The sequence below is a fragment of the Oncorhynchus gorbuscha genome, unplaced genomic scaffold (genome assembly GCF_021184085.1).
Source record: "Oncorhynchus gorbuscha isolate QuinsamMale2020 ecotype Even-year unplaced genomic scaffold, OgorEven_v1.0 Un_scaffold_585, whole genome shotgun sequence".
Classification (NCBI taxonomy): domain Eukaryota; kingdom Metazoa; phylum Chordata; class Actinopteri; order Salmoniformes; family Salmonidae; genus Oncorhynchus; species Oncorhynchus gorbuscha.
Window position 1 is genome coordinate 452,331 of NW_025745419.1, and position 21,203 is coordinate 473,533.

At 45.8% G+C, this 21,203-nt stretch overlaps 1 protein-coding gene across 1 annotated transcript in view; it reads left to right on the forward strand.

Annotated features, from left to right (window-relative positions):
* LOC124018865 (Na(+)/H(+) exchange regulatory cofactor NHE-RF2-like) overlaps positions 1-19,195 on the forward strand; it is a 66,628-nt gene extending 47,433 nt beyond the window's left edge. Inside the window, exons 4-7 of the mRNA XM_046334174.1 lie at positions 13,918-14,071; positions 14,469-14,587; positions 15,163-16,451; positions 16,998-19,195. Of these exons, the coding sequence (XP_046190130.1) occupies positions 13,918-14,071; positions 14,469-14,587; positions 15,163-15,330 (441 nt within the window). The 3' untranslated portion in view covers positions 15,331-16,451; positions 16,998-19,195. The remainder of the gene's footprint in view (positions 1-13,917; positions 14,072-14,468; positions 14,588-15,162; positions 16,452-16,997) is intronic.
* Positions 19,196-21,203: the final 2,008 nt, after the last annotated feature.

The window sequence follows — 21,203 nt, forward strand, 5'->3', positions numbered from 1 at the left end:
AACCTGGCTCGTAGCGTTACCATGACGTTACCATGGCGTTGTGGTGAAAACACAAGGCTGGAAACAGTAACAACAGTGTAATATGGCAGGCAGAGCAGTTGGATACAGTAGACCCCAACAGGGTCAAAGAGAGACTCACACACACATGCACGGCTATACCATTCCAGTCCTGCCCATACAGTACGAGTAATACGGACAGCTGCACACACACTGGCAATAGAGGGAGGAGTTGCTTTCAATGCTTTGATGTGCCTCTGTCTGTCCAGCAACAGGAAACAGGGAGAGTGATCTGTAGCTATGGGAGCTAGCTTCCTGTGTCTGTTAGATGACAATAACAGGCCAGGTCACTCCCTGTCTATGTGCTCTATGGTCCATAAATAGGTTTTATCATGTTTATATAGAGACTAAAAAGTCCCTGCCCTGCAGCCGAAGACACACATCCAGAGAGAGAGACAGAGAGACCTCGATCTTCTGCACAGATTCTGTCAGACCTGGGCCCTGACAGTACATCTCAGTAAGACAAAAATACTGGTGTTCCAACAAAGGTCCAGTTCCTAATAAAACCCCTTAAATTGAAATGTAATTGACAGAGATACCCTTCCCTGAATCTGACTACACACGCCCAGGGAGAGAGACAGAGATACCCTTCCCTGAATCTGACTACACACACCCAGGGAGAGAGAGACAGAGATACCCTGCCCTGAATCTGAATACACACACCCAGGGAGAGAGAGACAGAGATACCCTGCCCTGAATCTGAATACACACGCCCAGGGAGAGAGACAGAGATACCCTGCCCTGAATCTGAATACACACGCCCAGGGAGAGAGACAGAGATACCCTGCCCTGAATCTGAATACACACGCCCAGGGAGAGAGACAGAGATACCCTGCCCTGAATCTGAATACACACGCCCAGGGAGAGAGACAGAGATACCCTGCCCTGAATCTGAATACACACGCCCAGGGAGAGAGACAGAGATACCCTGCCCTGAATCTGAATACACACGCCCAGGGAGAGAGAGACAGAGATACCCTGCCCTGAATCTGAATACACACGCCCAGGGAGAGAGACAGAGATACCCTGCCCACACATCGCAGTTGCAAATGAGAACTTGTTCTCAACTAGCCTACCTGGTTAAATAAAGGTGAATTTTTTTATATTTTTTTTACAATTCTACGTCTATGCATTATCTTCCCCAACATGTCTGCAAAGCAGCATTCAGCAACCAGCTGTGACATTCCACCACGTCATATTCAAGAAGGTATTTGTAGATCAAGAAGCTGTATTGGTGTCCTCCTCTGAACACAACAGTTAAACGCCTTGACCTTCTCCTTTCCTGTATGAATGGGGCTCAACAGTATCAGCTGTGTTTTGACAGGACCGAGTGAAAGGGATTTCTAATGAACATAGTCTGGGTGTACAGTTTCAGCTCAGAGTGGTTCGTCTATAGTCATTGAAACCCTGTCTGTGTTAGCTAGATTTGCGCTAAGTGAAGTTACTCCCTACCCACTGATTCAGGGTCCCTATAATCAGTGGTGGAAAAAGTACCCAATTGTCATATATTAATCAAATTAAAGATACCTTTATTTAACCAGGTAGGCTAGTTGAGAACAAGTTCTAATTTGCAACTGCGACCTGGCCAAGATAAAGCATAGCAGTGTGAACAGACAACACAGAGTTACACATGGAGTAAACAATAAACAAGTCAATAACACAGTAGAAAAAAAGAGTCTATATATATTGTGTGCAAAAGGCATGAGGAGGTAGGCAAATAATTACAATTTGGCAGATTAACACTGGAGTGATAAATGATCAGATGGTCATGTGCAGGTAGAGATATAGGTGTGCAAAAGAGCAGAAAAGTAAATAAATAAAAACAGTATGGGGATGATGTCATGTTTTGTCATTTATTATCTTGTCTTGTCCCTGTGCTTCCCATTCTATTCGTTTCCCTCTGCTGGTCTTATTAGGTTCTTTCCCTCTTTCTATCCCTCTCTCTCCCCCTCCCTCTCTCACTCTCTCGCTCTCTCTTCTCTCTATCGTTCCGTTCCTGCTCCCAGCTGTTCCTATTCCCCTAATCAATCATTTAGTCTTCCCACACCTGTTCCCGATCCTTTCCCCTGATTAGAGTCCCTATTTCTTCCTTTGTGTTCCGTTCCTGTCCTGTCGGTTCCTTGTCTAGAATTCACCGTGCTGTGTTTGTGTATCGCCCTGTCGTGTCGTGTTTTCCTCAGATGCTGCGTGGTGAGCAGGTGTCTGAGTCTGTCTGGTTCAAGTGCCTTCCCGAGGCAACCTGCTGTTCACCTGCTGTTCAAGATCGAGTCTCCAGTTTGTCCTCGTCATTTCGAGTGAAAGTTGTGTTTTTTGTTTGTATTTACTTTACTGGATTAAAGACTCTGTTTTCGCCAAGTCGCTTTTGGGTCCTCTTTCACCTGCATGACAGATGAGGTAGGTAAACATGGGTGGGCTATTTACCGATAGACTGAAAGTCACCCAGTAAAATACTCGAGTTAAAGTTTTAAAAAACGCTTTGGTTTTGAATATACTTAAGTATCAAAAGTAAATGTAATTGCTAAAATATACTTAGGTATCAAAAGTAAAAGTATAAATAATTTCACATTCCTTATATTAGGCAAACCAGATAGCACAAGTTTCTTGTTTTTCAATGTACGGATAACCAGGGGCACACTCCAACACTCAGACATAATTTACAAATGAAGCACGTGTGTTTAGTGAGTCCGATGCTCTCTTGATAAGTGCGTCGACCATTTTCCTGTCCTGCTAAGCATTGAAAATGTAATGACTACTTTTGGGTGTCAGGGAAAATGTATTAAGTAAAAGGTACATCATTTTCTTTAGGACTACAGTGGAGGAAAATTTTAAGCTGTCAAAAATATCAATAGTAAAGTACAGATACACCAAAAAACTACTTAAGTACTACTTTAAAGTATTTTTACTTAATTACACCATATATACAAAATTATGTGGACAACTCTTCAAATGAGTGGATTTGGCTATTTTAGCCACACCGTTGCTGACAGGTGTATAAAATCCAGCTCACCGCCATGAAATCTCCCTAGACAAACATTGGTAGTAGAATGGCTTTATGGGAGAGCTCAGTGACTTTCAACGTGGCAGCATCATAGGATGCCACCTTTCCAACAAGTCAGTTCATCAAATGTCTGCCCTGCTAGAGCTGCGCCGGTCAACTCTTAAGTGCTGTTATTGTAAAGTGGAAACGTCTAGGAGCAACGACAGCTCAGCCACGAAGTGGTAGGCCACATAATCTCACAGAATGGGACTGCCGAGTGCTGAAGTGTGTGGTGCGTTAAAATCATCCATCATCGGTTGCAACACTCACTACTGAGTTCTAAACTGCCTCTGGAAGCAACGTCAGCAGCACAACAACTGTTCGTCGGGAGCTTCATAAAAATGGGTTTCCATGGCCGAGCAGTCGCACACAAGCCTAAGATCAACAGCAATACCAAGCGTCAGCTGGAATGGTATAAAGCTTGGACTCTGGAGCAGTGGAAACGCGTTCTCTGGAGTGATGAATCATGCTTCGCCACCTGGCAGTCTGACGGACAAATCTGGGTTTGGCGGATGGCAGAAAAACACTACCTGCCCCAATGCATAGTGCCAACGGTAAAGTTTGGTGGAGGGGGAATAATGGTCTGGGGCTGTTTTTCATGGTTTGGGCTAGGCCCCTTATTCTAGACGATTCTGGGCTTCCAACTTTGTGGCAACAGTTTGGGGAAGGCCCTTTCCTGTTTCAGCATGGCAATGCCCCAGTGCACAAAGTGAGGTCCATACAGAAATGGTTTGTCAAGATCAGTGTGGAAGAACTTGACTGGCCTGTACAGAGCCCTGACCTCAACCCCACCGAACACCTTCGGGATGAATAGGAGTGCCGACTGGAAGCCAGGCCTAATCGCCCAACATCAGTGTGCAACCTCACTAATGCTCTTGTGGCTGAATGGAAGCAAGTCCACACAGCAATGTTCCAACATCTAGTGGAAAGCCTTCCCAGAAGAGTGGAGGCTGTTGTAGCAGCAAAGGGGGGACCAACTCCATATCAATGCGCATGATGTTGGAATGAGATGTTCAGTGAGCAGGTGTCCACATACTTTTGTAATTTAGTGAACTTTACATCACTGCCTATAATAATCTAGGTTAGGATCAGGAGTAGGCTGATCTGGTCCTAGATCTGTGGTTAAGGACTACTTTTACCTTATGCAGTTTCCCCTATACAGGTCAGTGTCAGTAAACTGTAGTCAGTGAAGCCCTGTTTCACTCAGTCATTGGTTTGAATGCTGTGTCTATTCGTTCTAGCTGGATTAGTGCTAAGTGGCTAGGTCACTGTACCTGCTGAAACTGCAGGCAGAGCCCCGGGGGTTTGCCTAGGTAACCCCAGGCAGGTGTATGGGCTCAGCGGTTGACTAGAGGATGATTATGTGTGTGTTATTCTCTGTGTCTAATGGAGGATGTCTCTGACCAAGCAACTGTGTGGCACGGTGCACTGCTTGGTCCATCTGTCAGCAGCTCGTTAGCAAGGTGAAGACCCATTCTTTCTCTTTCACACACACACACACACACACACACACACACACACACACACACACACACACACACACACACACACACACACACACACACACACACACACACACACACACACACACACACACACACACACACACACACACACACACACACACACACAAAGGTAAACCATTGGAAACATTCCAGGGTGTACAACCTAAGCAAACACTGACGATTATGATTGTACCTTGAAAACGACTGCTCTGTAAAGCATTCAAACAGCACTGTATTCCAATGAAAAACAGCTTTGGACCACTGGCACTACACTGACTGTTGTATTGTGTGGGAGTCGCCTAACGAACAAGGGCCCTATTAATTAGCTTGAGTGGGCTGGATTGTTTTGTTGGATTGTGAAGGATTGCTGCTGCTATGAAACATGACACAACACCTGCTCCCCTATCCCAACACAAAGGGGTCTTGTTCCTCCTCATGCACTAGGGCTGGTATGATGAGACGATTCTCTACCAATTAGTGTGTGTGATGACTCCACTGAGCCTTATGTTCTGACACCTACTCTAATGGCGAGAGGGACAGAGACAGAGAGAGAGACAGAGTGAGAGGGATAGACAGAGAGGGAGAGCGAGAGAAAGAATAGAGATGTCAGCACCATAACAGTTATCACTGCTTAACTCTCACTCTCTTTCATGCTCTTTCTTTTTTCTCTTTTTCTCTCTTTCACACACACAATACACACAACTTCTCTTGGTTTTACACGTTATTTCCTCCCTTTTTCTCTCTCTTTCCCTCCTCCTAGTCTCTCCCTAGCCTTAACAGGCACTCACTAGACTTTTACATTTCCTATGTAACAGTTAGTTATGAGAGAGTGGGTGGGTATCTAGCCGTGTTGTTACAGTGTATTAGACCAGTCTGGTACCTAGCCGTGCTGTTACAGTGTATTAGACCAGTCTGGTATCTAGCCGTGCTGTTACAGTGTATTAGACCAGTCTGGTATCTAGCCGTGCTGTTACAGTGTATTAGACCAGTCTGGTATCTAGCCGTGCTGTTACAGTGTATTAGACCAGTCTGGTATCTAGCCGTGCTGTTACAGTGTATTAGACCAGTCTGGTATCTAGCCGTGCTGTTACAGTGTATTAGACCAGTCTGGTATCTAGCCGTGTTACAGTGTATTAGACCAGTCTGGTACCTAGCTGTGTTACAGTGTATTAGACCAGTCTGGTATGTAGCCGTGCTGTTACAGTGTCTTAGACCAGTCTGGTATGTAGCCGTGCTGTTACAGTGTATTAGACCAATCTGGTATCTAGCCGTGCTGTTACAGTGTATTAGACCAGTCTGGTATCTAGCCGTGCTGTTACAGTGTATTAGACCAGTCTGGTATCTAGCCGTGTTACAGTGCATTAGACCAGTCTGGTACCTAGCTGTGTTACAGTGTATTAGACCAGTCTGGTATGTAGCCGTGCTGTTACAGTGTATTAGACCAGTCTGGTATGTAGCCGTGCTGTTACAGTGTATTAGACCAGTCTGGTATCTAGCCGTGCTGTTACAGTGTATTAGACCAGTCTGGTATCTAGCCGTGCTGTTACAGTGTATTAGACCAGTCTGGTAACTAGCCGTGTTGTTACAGTGTATTAGACCAGTCTGGTATCTAGCCGTGCTGTTACAGTGTATTAGACCAGTCTGGTATCTAGTCGTGCTGTTACAGTGTATTAGACCAGTCTGGTATCTAGCCTTGCTGTTACAGTGTATTAGACCAGTCTGGTATCTAGCCGTGCTGTTGCAATGTATTAGACCAGTCTGGTATCTAGCCGTGTTGTTACAGTGTATTAGACCAGTCTGGTATGTAGCCGTGCTGTTACAGTGTATTAGACCAGTCTGGTATGTAGCTGTGCTGTTACAGTGTATTAGACCAGTCTGGTATCTAGCCGTGTTGTTACAGTGTATTAGACCAGTCTGGTATCTAGCCGGTCCGGTTACAGTGTATTAGACCAGTCTGGTATCTAGCCGTGCCGTTACAGTGTATTAGACCAGTCTGGTATCTAGCCGTGCTGTTACAGTGTATTAAACCAGTCTGGTATCTAGCCGTGCTGTTACAGTGTATTAGACCAGTCTGGTATCTAGCCGTGTTGTTACAGTGTATTAGACCAGTCTGGTATCTAGCCGTGCTGTTACAGTGTATTAGACCAGTCGGGTATCTAGCCGTGTTACAGTGTATTAGACCAGTCTGGTACCTAGCTGTGTTACAGTGTATTAGACCAGTCTGGTATCTAGCCGTGTTGTTACAGTGTATTAGACCAGTCTGGTATGTAGCCGTGCTGTTACAGTGTATTAGACCAGTCTGGTATCTAGCCGTGCTGTTACAGTGTATTAGACCAGTCTGGTATCTAGCCGTGTTACAGTGTATTAGACCAGTCTGGTACCTAGCCGTGTTAGTGTATTAGACCAGTCTGGTATGTAGCCGTGCTGTTACAGTGTATTAGACCAGTCTGGTATGTAGCCGTGCTGTTACAGTGTATTAGACCAGTCTGGTATCTAGCCGTGCTGTTACAGTGTATTAGACCAGTCTGGTATCTAGCCGTGCTGTTACAGTGTATTAGACCAGTCTGGTAACTAGCCGTGTTGTTACAGTGTATTAGACCAGTCTGGTATCTAGCCGTGCTGTTACAGTGTATTAGACCAGTCTGGTATCTAGCCGTGTTACAGTGCATTAGACCAGTCTGGTACCTAGCTGTGTTACAGTGTATTAGACCAGTCTGGTATGTAGCCGTGCTGTTACAGTGTATTAGACCAGTCTGGTATGTAGCCGTGCTGTTACAGTGTATTAGACCAGTCTGGTATCTAGCCGTGCTGTTACAGTGTATTAGACCAGTCTGGTATCTAGCCGTGCTGTTACAGTGTATTAGACCAGTCTGGTATCTAGCCGTGCTGTTACAGTGTATTAGACCAATCTGGTATCGAGCCGTGCTGTTACAGTGTATTAGACCAGTCTGGTATCTAGCCGTGTTGTTACAGTGTATTAGACCAGTCTGGTATCTAGCCGTGCTGTTACAGTGTATTAGACCAGTCTGGTATCTAGCCGTGCCGTTACAGTGTATTAGACCAGTCTGGTATCTAGCCGTGCTGTTACAGTGTATTAGACCAGTCTGGTATCTAGCCATGCTGTTACAGTGTATTAGACCAGTCTGGTATCTAGTCGTGCTGTTACAGTGTATTAGACCAGTCTGGTATCTAGCCGTGCTGTTACAGTGTATTAGACCAGTCTGGTATCTAGCCGTGCTGTTACAGTGTATTAGACCAGTCTGGTATCTAGCCATGTTGTTACAGTGTATTAGACCAGTCTGGTATGTAGCCGTGCTGTTACAGTGTATTAGACCAGTCTGGTATGTAGCTGTGCTGTTACAGTGTATTAGACCAGTCTGGTATCTAGCCGTGCCGTTACAGTGTATTAGACCAGTCTGGTATCTAGCCGTGCTGTTACAGTGTATTAGACCAGTCTGGTATCTAGCCGTGCTGTTACAGTGTATTAGACCAGTCTGGTATCTAGTCGTGCTGTTACAGTGTATTAGACCAGTCTGGTATCTAGCCTTGCTGTTACAGTGTATTAGACCAGTCTGGTATCTAGCCGTGCTGTTGCAATGTATTAGACCAGTCTGGTATCTAGCCGTGTTGTTACAGTGTATTAGACCAGTCTGGTATGTAGCCGTGCTGTTACAGTGTATTAGACCAGTCTGGTATGTAGCTGTGCTGTTACAGTGTATTAGACCAGTCTGGTATCTAGCCGTGTTGTTACAGTGTATTAGACCAGTCTGGTATCTAGCCGGTCCGGTTACAGTGTATTAGACCAGTCTGGTATCTAGCCGTGCCGTTACAGTGTATTAGACCAGTCTGGTATCTAGCCGTGCTGTTACAGTGTATTAAACCAGTCTGGTATCTAGCCGTGCTGTTACAGTGTATTAGACCAGTCTGGTATCTAGCCGTGTTGTTACAGTGTATTAGACCAGTCTGGTATCTAGCCGTGCTGTTACAGTGTATTAGACCAGTCTGGTATCTAGCCGTGTTACAGTGTATTAGACCAGTCTGGTACCTAGCTGTGTTACAGTGTATTAGACCAGTCTGGTATCTAGCCGTGTTGTTACAGTGTATTAGACCAGTCTGGTATGTAGCCGTGCTGTTACAGTGTATTAGACCAGTCTGGTATCTAGCCGTGCTGTTACAGTGTATTAGACCAGTCTGGTATCTAGCCGTGTTACAGTGTATTAGACCAGTCTGGTACCTAGCCGTGTTAGTGTATTAGACCAGTCTGGTAAGTAGCCGTGCTGTTACAGTGTATTAGACCAGTCTGGTATGTAGCCGTGCTGTTACAGTGTATTAGACCAGTCTGGTATGTAGCCATGCTGTTACAGTGTATTAGACCAGTCTGGTATCTAGCCGTGCTGTTACAGTGTATTAGACCCGTCTGGTATCTAGCCGTGTTGTTACAGTGTATTAGACCAGTCTGGTATGTAGCCGTGCTGTTACAGTGTATTAGACCAGTCTTGTATGTAGCCATGCTGTTACAGTGTATTAGACCAGTCTGGTATGTAGCCGTGCTGTTACAGTGTATTAGACCAGTCTGGTATGTAGCCATGCTGTTACAGTGTATTAGACCAGTCTGGTATGTAGCTGTGCTGTTACAGTGTATTAGACCAGTCTGGTACCTAGCCGTGTTACAGTGTATTAGACCAGTCTGGTATGTAGCCGTGTTGTTACAGTGTATTAGACCAGTCTGGTATCTAGCCGTGTTGTTACAGTGTATTAGACCAGTCTGGTATGTAGCTGTGCTGTTACAGTGTATTAGACCAGTCTGGTACCTAGCCGTGTTACAGTGTATTAGACCAGTCTGGTATGTAGCCGTGCTGTTACAGTGTATTAGACCAGTCTGGTATGTAGCCGTGCTGTTACAGTGTATTAGACCAGTCTGGTATCTAGCCGTGCTGTTACAGTGTATTAGACCAGTCTGGTATCTAGCCGTGCTGTTACAGTGTATTAGACCAGTCTGGTAACTAGCCGTGTTGTTACAGTGTATTAGACCAGTCTGGTATCTAGCCGTGCTGTTACAGTGTATTAGACCAGTCTGGTATCTAGCCGTGTTACAGTGCATTAGACCAGTCTGGTACCTAGCTGTGTTACAGTGTATTAGACCAGTCTGGTATGTAGCCGTGCTGTTACAGTGTATTAGACCAGTCTGGTATGTAGCCGTGCTGTTACAGTGTATTAGACCAGTCTGGTATCTAGCCGTGCTGTTACAGTGTATTAGACCAATCTGGTATCGAGCCGTGCTGTTACAGTGTATTAGACCAGTCTGGTATCTAGCCGTGTTGTTACAGGGTATTAGACCAGTCTGGTATCTAGCCGTGCTGTTACAGTGTATTAGACCAGTCTGGTATCTATTCGTGCTGTTACAGTGTATTAGACCAGTCTGGTATCGAGCCATGCTGTTACAGTGTATTAGACCAGTCTGGTATCTAGCCGTGCTGTTACAGTGTATTAGACCAGTCTGGTATCTAGCCGTGCTGTTACAGTATATTAGACCAGTCTGGTATCTAGCCGTGTTGTTACAGTGTATTAGACCAGTCTGGTATGTAGCCGTGCTGTTACAGTGTATTAGACCAGTCTGGTATGTAGCTGTGCTGTTACAGTGTATTAGACCAGTCTGGTATCTAGCCGTGTTGTTACAGTGTATTAGACCAATCTGGTATCGAGCCGTGCTGTTACAGTGTATTAGACCAGTCTGGTATCTAGCCGTGTTGTTACAGTGTATTAGACCAGTCTGGTATCTAGCCGTGCTGTTACAGTGTATTAGACCAGTCTGGTATCTAGCCGTGCCGTTACAGTGTATTAGACCAGTCTGGTATCTAGCCGTGCCGTTACAGTGTATTAGACCAGTCTGGTATCTAGCCGTGCTGTTACAGTGTATTAGACCAGTCTGGTATCTATTCGTGCTGTTACAGTGTATTAGACCAGTCTGGTATCGAGCCATGCTGTTACAGTGTATTAGACCAGTCTGGTATCGAGCCATGCTGTTTCAGTGTATTAGACCAGTCTGGTATCTAGCCGTGCTGTTACAGTGTATTAGACCAGTCTGGTATCTAGCCGTGTTACAGTGCATTAGACCAGTCTGGTACCTAACTGTGTTACAGTGTATTAGACCAGTCTGGTATGTAGCCGTGCTGTTACAGTGTATTAGACCAGTCTGGTATGTAGCCGTGCTGTTACAGTGTATTAGACCAGTCTGGTATCTAGCCGTGCTGTTACAGTGTATTAGACCAGTCTGGTATCTAGCCGTGCTGTTACAGTGTATTAGACCAGTCTGGTAACTAGCCGTGTTGTTACAGTGTATTAGACCAGTCTGGTATCTAGGCGTGCTGTTACAGTGTATTAGACCAGTCTGGTATCTAGCCGTGTTACAGTGCATTAGACCAGTCTGGTACCTAGCTGTGTTACAGTGTATTAGACCAGTCTGGTATGTAGCCGTGCTGTTACAGTGTATTAGACCAGTCTGGTATGTAGCCGTGCTGTTACAGTGTATTAGACCAGTCTGGTATCTAGCCGTGCTGTTACAGTGTATTAGACCAATCTGGTATCGAGCCGTGCTGTTACAGTGTATTAGACCAGTCTGGTATCTAGCCGTGTTGTTACAGTGTATTAGACCAGTCTGGTATCTAGCCGTGCTGTTACAGTGTATTAGACCAGTCTGGTATCTAGCCGTGCCGTTACAGTGTATTAGACCAGTCTGGTATCTAGCCGTGCTGTTACAGTGTATTAGACCAGTCTGGTATCTAGCCATGCTGTTACAGTGTATTAGACCAGTCTGGTATCTATTCGTGCTGTTACAGTGTATTAGACCAGTCTGGTATCGAGCCATGCTGTTACAGTGTATTAGACCAGTCTGGTATGTAGCCGTGCTGTTACAGTGTATTAGACCAGTCTGGTATGTAGCTGTGCTGTTACAGTGTATTAGACCAGTCTGGTATCTAGCCGTGTTGTTACAGTGTATTAGACCAGTCTGGTATCTAGCCGGTCCGGTTACAGTGTATTAGACCAGTCTGGTATCTAGCCGTGCCGTTACAGTGTATTAGACCAGTCTGGTATCTAGCCGTGCTGTTACAGTGTATTAGACCAGTCTGGTATCTAGCCGTGCTGTTACAGTGTATTAGACCAGTCTGGTATCTAGCCGTGCTGTTACAGTGTATTAGACCAGTCTGGTATCTAGCCGTGCTGTTACAGTGTATTAGACCAGTCTGGTATCTAGCCGTGTTGTTACAGTGTATTAGACCAGTCTGGTATGTAGCCGTGCTGTTACAGTGTATTAGACCAGTCTGGTATGTAGCTGTGCTGTTACAGTGTATTAGACCAGTCTGGTATCTAGCCGTGTTGTTACAGTGTATTAGACCAGTCTGGTATGTAGCTGTGTTGTTACAGTGTATTAGACCAGTCTGGTATCTAGCCGGTCCGGTTACAGTGTATTAGACCAGTCTGGTATCTAGCCGTGCCGTTACAGTGTATTAGACCAGTCTGGTATCTAGCCGTGCTGTTACAGTGTATTAGACCAGTCTGGTATCTAGCCGTGCTGTTACAGTGTATTAGACCAGTCTGGTATCTAGCCGTGTTACAGTGTATTAGACCAGTCTGGTATGTAGCTGTGCTGTTACAGTGTATTAGACCAGTCTGGTACCTAGCCGTGTTACAGTGTATTAGACCAGTCTGGTATCTAGCCGTGTTGTTACAGTGTATTAGACCAGTCTGGTATGTAGCTGTGTTGTTACAGTATATTAGACCAGTCTGGTATCTAGCCGTGCTGTTACAGTCTATTAGACCAGTCTGGTATGTAGCCGTGCTGTTACAGTGTATTAGACCAGTCTGGTATCTAGCCGTGTTGTTACAGTGTATTAGACCAGTCTGGTATCTAGCCGTGCTGTTACAGTGTATTAGACCAGTCTGGTATGTAGCCGTGCTGTTACAGTGTATTAGACCAGTCTGGTATCTAGCCGTGCTGTTACAGTGTATTAGACCAGTCTGTGTCATAACCAACTCCTACTGCCCTCACTTCATAAGCAGCAGCGTTACTGAATTTTAAAACAAAATCCCCCTCAGGACACTGATACCTGAAACCCACACTATTGGTTCAGCACAAGCTAGGCATCAATATTTGATGGTGTACCAACGTTAAGGCAGGCAGCATCGTGCAAAGCTACAGTACTCGCTGAATAGAGTTCATGGAATATACAGGAGTCTGTGGAAAGTCACAGGGAGAAACTCTCCAACAGAAACTTGCTGATGTGTTAGTGACTGAGGTGGAGGTGTGAGGGCTTCTTCTTACCTTTCAGACACTCTCACTCCCGTCACACACTCCCCCCTCACTCTCACTCCCCTCACACACTCCCACCTCACTCTCGCTCCCCTCACACACTCCCCCCTCACTCTCACTCCCCTCACACACTCCCCCCTCACTCTCGCTCCCCTCACACACTCCCCCCTCACTCTTTTCCAGCTGAATTCACAAGTTGCCGAACCAATAAAAGAGGGTTTACTTTGACCAAAGAGAGAGAGAAAGTGTTTGTAAAAGAAACAAATAAATGATGTTCTACTGTTAGAGCCCATTAGCTTACATGCTCGTTCCATCCTTGTTGTAATGGGGTATGAAATGTAAAGGTATTCTGTTCAGTTTGTACGTCATTGAGGAAGGAATGCAGAATATTCTCTCTATGCACCATCTTGCAAAAATGTGTGTCTGATTCCTCACAGGTTTTGTCCTCACTCTTCGTTGAGTCCGGTGGAAAATGATTGTTTTGGTGCATAGTACCCTCTACTGTTTGGATCAAGTAACGGTTTGCATATTCAGTTGATCCTTGTCTGAATAAATAAGTATTTTAGTTTAGGCTATACCATGGTTTTGGACAGTTGTGAATGTGTTCTCTAAAACGCTGGGTCAGGTAAAGAGAATGTTGTTGGATTGATACTGGTGACCTGCTGCACTGGTCCAATGTGGACGAATCAGAAGTCAGCCAGTGTAAAGTCTGCACACCAGTTATGACAGACGACCGACCAACCAACATCACTAGTGTGCTTTTTTAGAACTTGTTTTGGATACGTAGTTGTTCCTGTCTGAACCAGCAGCAGGATCTACAGTTCGCTGTTTCTTTCCTACTGTATCCATATTCACAAGCAGACAGCCTTGAACGTCTGTCAGACATTGAAACATTGAGACAGTGACGAGGCCAGATCACAGAGTCACAGACAACAGTATAGATGGAGACATCTAACATCACTCACCCATAACACCCTTTCTTCCCCTCTCTCTCCCTTCTCTCCTTTCAGGTGAATGGGGTGAACGTGGAGGGCATGCGTCATGCGGAGGTCGTGACCTTCATAAAGAGAGGAGGAGATGAGACCAGGCTGCTGGTGGTGGACCCTGACACAGACCATCACTTTAAGAAGATGGGTGTCACCCCATTGGCCAGCCACATTAAAGGTAGGCCTACACCCTTGTTTATCTGTAAAACAGAATATTTATTTCAAGTGTACTCTTATAAACCACGCCAAAGGCACAGTACAGCTCGGGACAAGTCTCTAGTCTAATTGTACATCTACATTTTACAGTTGTATATTGAGTAATGTAATAGTCAGTAATGGTGTTGATGATCCTAATCTATAGTGAAATGTTACGGTATTGTTCATCAAAACCAGCATCAGATTACTGACCTCCAAATCTGAGCCTGTAATTCTGGGTGTTGGGTGAAGTTGCCCGTAGGGTGGATCAGTTTTGCATTTCCCCCAATAATGGTTCAGGTTAGGATTGGGGGGAGGAAAGGGTAGAGAAGCTGATCCTAGATCTGTACGTAGAGCGTAATCTGACCCTTCTTTCCCAGACTTTGACGGTCCGTCCATATCCAACGGCTCCCCCAGTCCTCAGATCAACGGCAGCTTCACCAGCAGCTCCATCCAGTCACACCACTCTGACTTGAGCAGTCCAGACAACAGCCTGCAGGTGAGACGTGTGTGTGTGTGTGTGTGTGTGTGTGTGTGTGTGTGTGTGTGTGTGTGTGTGTGTGTGTGTGTGTGTGTGTGTGTGTGTGTGTGTGTGTGTGTGTGTGTGTGTGTGTGTGTGTGTGTGTGTGTGTGTGTGTGTGTGTGTGTGTGTGTGTGTGTGTGTGCAAACATGCCATAAAGCGTGCAAGGTGTGTGTATATGTGTGTCTGCATGCTGTTTGTGTGGACTATATTGGAGTGTACAGTATATAACCTCTTGTTATTTCATATAACACATGTATCACATTAACACAGATATTATCAGAATTACACATCAGGGTTCTATTTCAATTCATTACATTCAGGAAGTAAACTGAAGTCTACCAATTTTACCATTCCCACATTTGACCAATTCCAAATCATTGAGCAAATTAGAAGAATTGGAATTCCAGTTTACTACCTGAATTGACTGAATTGAAATTGAATTGACCTCAACCCTGCCATGCGTGTGTATGTCATCCACACTATAACTACCAAGTAGTCTCTGATATTAATGTCTGTCTGTCTGTCTGTCTCTGTCTGTCTCTGTATCTAGCTGGGAGAGGACGAGGCGAGCCGTCTGATGGACCCGTTTGCTGAGATCGGCCTGCTCCTGAGTCCCACTGCGGCTGAGGCCAAAGAGAAGGCCCACGCCAAGAGAGCCAAGAAGAGAGCCCCTCAGATGGACTGGGACAAAAAACACCAGCTCTTCAGCAACTTCTGAACTTTTCTGCCACCCAATGAGAGAAGCAGAAAGACTGTCGAATTTGACATATCTGAAACTTACCTTCAACATTCCTACCCGTTACCCTACCACCACCACCCCACCACCACTACCACCACCACTACCAACACCACCCCACCACCACCACCACCCCACCACCACCACCACCACCCCACCACCACCACCACCCCACCACCACTACCACCACCACCCCACCACCCCACCACCACCACCACCCCACCACCACTACCACCCAATCCAACAGAAGAGAATATGCAGATAGAATGTTGTTCTTTGAACGTTGGCCATCCAACACCGACTCCCCCCTGCTTCCAAAATGGACGGGATGGAATGATGGACATTTCATCCTTTACCCCTCCTTCAATCCTCCCTTCTTCCACCCTTCTCTATACCCTCATCCCACCCAGAGAGAGCTTGTCTGCTGGACTGGACTGGAATAAGAGACTCAGGATTACCAGCTTCTTCTGAATCCACCCGTCATCATCAGTCTTTCCCTAAACCATCCAATGTCCCTCCTCTTCTACCACTAACTCCCACCTCCTCTGAGGACTGATCTGGAGAGAGGAGGCACTTCTTTTTGTATTTAGAAAGTAGAAAAGCACCTTGATAGGTGTTAGCCAGCCCAGCTGTAACAAGTATGGGGAATATGGACTATGTGAGATGTTTGTGAACACTGTGACCTGATCTTAAACATTGGGGTTTGTTTTGACCCTGTAAGAGAAGGAACGTACGCCCAAAGATGGATAAAACTCTTCCTCCCATGATCCTCCTGTGATTTTATTGTGTGACCGATGCGCCTCAGACTTCACGGATTCACTCACCAGGAAAAGCACAAACTGGAGGCTGAATAGCACTGCTTCTGTATCATCTCTGTTTGTATTTGTATCAAAGCATCTGTTTTCTCACAATGTCATAACATTTCCACTTTGCTCCCTATGTTGGATATGAACTTGTATTCATAGATGGTGTTAACAATGCATAGACAATCAAAAGCCTTACTCCACCCATCCCTCCTTCTCAATATAATAGCATTTAAGATACATTGACTAAATGCATGCATACGTGCACACACAAGCCCCCTGTGATTCTCTAGCCTATAGGTGTTATGCAGGTGAATGAGGACCCAAAAGCGACTTGGCGAAAACAGAGTTTTTAATCCAGTAAAGATACTTAACAAAACAAAAGGCATAATACTACTCGTAAAGACGAGAACAGACTGGAGACTGATCAAGAACTGCAGGTTGCCTCGGGAAGGCACTTGAACCTAGCAGACTCAGACACATGCTCACCACGCAGCATCTGAGGGAAACACGACACGACAGGGCAAAACATAGACACAGCACGGTGAATTCTAGACAAGGATCCGACAGGGCAGGAACGGAAAACAAGGAGAGAAATAGGGACTCTAATCAGGGAAAAGGATCGGGAACATGTGTGGGAAGACTAAATGATTGATTAGGGGAATAGGAACAGCTGGGAGCAGGAACGGAACGATAGAGAGAAGAGAGAGCGAGAGAGTGAGAGGGGGAGGGGGAGAGAGAGGGATAGAAAGAGGGAAAGAACCTAATAAGACCAGCAGAGGGAAACGAATAGAAGGGGAAGCACAGGGACAAGACATGATAATCAATGACAAAACATGACAATAGGCCTGCTTCACTCATTCTAAGGCAGTTTTAGTTTATTTAAGGGACCCTTATCTTTATGACATCAATGACATCCTCTCCACTATTTCATATCCCAATGTCCCCGACATAGAAATAGAATTACTAGAATGGGAATTCCTCAAGCAAGTTAAGAGTGAATAGATCAAGCGTTGAGTTTTTTACACTGCCTGTCTAGTACACCAGGGGGTGCTAATAAGACACACGGCAACATGAAGCCACTCCAGTACACTGCTCAGAGATGTATGAGGATTGGGACATGAAAGTACCATAGCAGGAGAAGATCGTCTGGGGATGATATGACCACTTTAAAGATGTATGAGATCTATGTAACACCTTGTAACATTTACGTAATGTTATTACTAGTTATGAGTATCTATCATGCTTTACCTGTTATAAGCAAATATAATGCTGTATTACTTGTTATAAGCAAATATAATGCTACATTACTTGTTATGAGCATCTATAATGTTTTCTTACTTGCTAAAGTATGAGCATTGATAATGCTGCATTACTTGTTATGAGCATCTATAATGCTGCATTACTTGTTATGAGCATCTCCATCTATGAGCCGAACACCTTTATATGCAAAAGTATAGATACAAATAATGTATGAAATAACAAGATGGATATTGTACGGGATTGAAAGTGAGCCCAGCGTATCAAAGAAAGCTTACATCATTCAGTGTTGATGTGATGTTGTGGTAATGTTCTGCTCATGTTGTGGTACAGTGATGACAGACTGACATAGTGCTTGTATCAGCTACTCCAGACTGGGCTGTCTTTCTGTTTCACTTCAGAAGGGAAGGACACAGTTATTTTTGTACAACATGCCTGAATGCTGTGGATTGTGGATCGGTTGTGGTATCAGGGGCTTTGGTATGCGAGTATAGCCTGGTCGCAGATCAATTTGTGCGATATTGCCAACTCCTATGGTCATTATCAAGAGGTGTCACACAACAATAGCCATAGGAGTTGGTAAGACAGCACAAACTGATCTCGGATCAGGTTATTCTGAGCTATGGGGCTAGGGGCTCTGATCAGTGGGCCTGCCCAGTGGGGGCAGTGGTGGTGGGGCAGTGGGGTGTGTGGGAGAGGCCTATCCTGGAGGTCAGACTCAGAGATGCTCTAATGAATGAAACCAGGGGAGCAACAGGACTTACAGGAGATTAGTCCTAGCATAGGATAGCATGGGGACAGCTGTCCTGCACACAGACTCAGACACACCCCAGACCAAACCACTGTCACGCCTCATAGGGGGGTGAAGGTCAAGTTTATCTTATTGTGTCATCCACTAATACGGATAGTAATCTCAGGTCCCCCCGGTCGTTCATATTGTGGTAGGATCTACACAAAGAGAACACTCCCCAGACCAAACCACTACTACATCTCATACGGGGGTGAAGGAAGATAGAAGAGAAAGTTTGTCTCTGTGTCTCTATTGTTACTATTCACCCAGGGTCTGTATAGTGCTGATCTAGGATCAGTTTTGCCTTTTAGATCATAATTAATAAGATTATATGGACAGGAGGGACCTGATACTAGTTCAGCACTCCTACTCTGAGACGCTTTCTGAATACAGGCCCAGGTCCCCCCTGGAGGTTCATATTGTGGTAGGGTCTGAAATGCGGGTTCCTGGTTGGGCTCGGTCTGAGGTACATGCCAGGGTCAGCTGTGCTATGCGGCGCCGACACCACACTTAGGACGGAGAGAAATGTCTGATCTGTTTTCATATATTGCACAATTGATTTTTGTTAATACGCATATTGTCATTACTATTACTCATAATAGTACAGATAAAACCATTTTTATTTCTCTGGTTTCCATTTGTGATCTAGCACCAATGTGTTTGCATAAGGGTTTTTACTATTGGTCCATATGATAAGCTGACCGTTAAACCCTGAGCAGAATGGTATATGACCCATGTATATTTACATTTGAGTCATTTGGCAGACGCTGTTATCCAAAGCAGCTGAAAGGAGCAATTTGGGGTTAAGTGCCTTGCTCAAAAGTCTGTTGACAGATTCTTCACCTAGTTGGTTTGGAGATTCCAACCAGTGACCTATCGGTTACTGGCCCAATGCGCTTAACCACTAGGCTACCTGCCTCCCTACAGTATATATACGGCAGGTTGTATTTTTTCAATAAAGTTTGACAATCTCCTTCTGGACTATATGACATCATCTCAGTGTCATCCCTTCTTCTTCTGTAAGTCTGTTGTCTTGTCTCTGATACTAGTGGGGGAGGGGGGGGGGGGTCATCTGTTCAATGAGCTAATCTTCCCACAGCTGTGATCCAGGAGTTCTCAGAGATACTCCTCCTCTTCTATCTCAAGGTCTTCCCCCCCTCTCTCCATCTCCCTCCCTCAATATTGTCCCAGTCCTCCCCTCTCTCTCTGTCCCCCTCGATCCCTAAGGATTATGTGAGTGTTGGCATACAGTTTCACTCTGTTTCCAGAATTCTCTCGTGCCTCCAGCTGCCGTGAATACTCAGACCCGTTAGAGGTCACGCAGAGGTCCAGAGTGTGTGTTTGTGTGTGTGTGTGTCCTTGCTCCGCCGGTTGGATTTCTTCACGTTGACATCCGTTTGGGCCAAACCCGGCGAGATTTCTTTTTACCCCTTTTTCTCCCCAATTTCGTGGTGTCCAATTGTTAGTAGTTACTATATTGTCTCATCGCTACAACTCCCTTACGGGCTCGGGAGAGACGAAGGTCGAAAGCCATGCGTGAGATTGACATTTCTACGTTATATAGGCTACGCATCAGCCGCCTTCCTTCCGACCGGAGGCCTTACTTACTCCCCACAATGCAACACACTTGTGGTCTTCAAAGTTCCCATACAACTTATCATCTCTAGCTTTAACCCAGCCTTGGTTGAATGAGACAATTCCGACGAATCAGCAGACTTCCCTAATAACGGGCCCTTCGGTACGCTGCATATCGGTGATGGAAGGCGGGGTACACTGTACTTCAATGGGTCCCTTGACCCAGCCTGTACTCCTTGGAGCTAACCAAGTTTGAGACGGTGTACGGCGGCCAGGAGCAAAAACTCCCTATTAGTTTGGCCCAATGGAGAAACCCTGGGAGGACCAGGCTCCTTGGAGTGGCCATTCCTCTGAGGCTGTACTGAGTCAAGATAAGAAGATTTCACCAGTGGAACCCAACCCACTGGCGGCACCTTTTTTCGGCTGTCAGGAGGTGCATCCTGTGTTACATAGCTCACGTCGCGACCTGCTTCACTTAGTTATCCGCTCAAGGTCGCACTTAATTGGGCATATATCTGTGTGTGTGTGTTCAGTCAAGTGTGAAAGAGTCTCATTATAGAATGTGTGTCCATTGTCTGCTACGGTGCTTCAGCAGACTGGCATTCAGAGCTTCCCAGCCTGTTTGTCCTAGATTCAGCAGACTGGCATTCAGAGCTTCCCAGCCTGTTTGTCCTAGATTCAGCAGACTGGCATTCAGAGCTTCCCAGCCTGTTTGTCCTAGACTCAGCAGTCTGGCATTCAGAGCTTCCCAGCCTGTTTGCAGCAGCCTGGCATTCAGAGCTTCCCAGCCTGTTTGTCCTAGATTCAGCAGACTGGCATTCAGAGCTTCCCAGCCTGTTTGTCCTAGACTGGCATTCAGAGCAGCCTGGCATTCAGAGCTTCCCAGCCTGTTTGTCTAGATTCAGCAGACTGGCATTCAGAGCTTCCCAGCCTGTTTTTGTCAGACTAGCATTCAGAGCTTCAGCCTGTTTGCAGACTGCAGCAGCCTGTTTGTCCTAGATTCAGCAGACTGGCATTCAGAGCTTCCCAGCCTGTTTGTCCTAGACTCAGCAGACTGGCATTCAGCAGCTGGCTCCAGAGCTTCCCAGCCTGTTTGTCCTAGACTCAGCAGACTGGCATTCAGAGCTTCCCAGCCTGTTTGTCCTAGATTCAGCAGACTGGCATTCAGAGCTTCCCAGCCTGTTTGTCCTAGAGCTTCAGCAGACATTCAGAGCTTCCCAGCCTGTTTGTCCTAGACTCAGCAGACTGGCATTCAGAGCTTCCCAGCCTGTTTGTCCTAGACTCAGCAGACTAGCATTCAGAGCTTCCCAGCCTGTTTGTCCTAGACTCAGCAGTCTGGCAGTCAGAGCTTCCCAGCCTGTTTGTCCTAGATTCAGCAGACTGGCATTCAGAGCTTCCCAGCCTGTTTGTCCTAGATTCAGCAGACT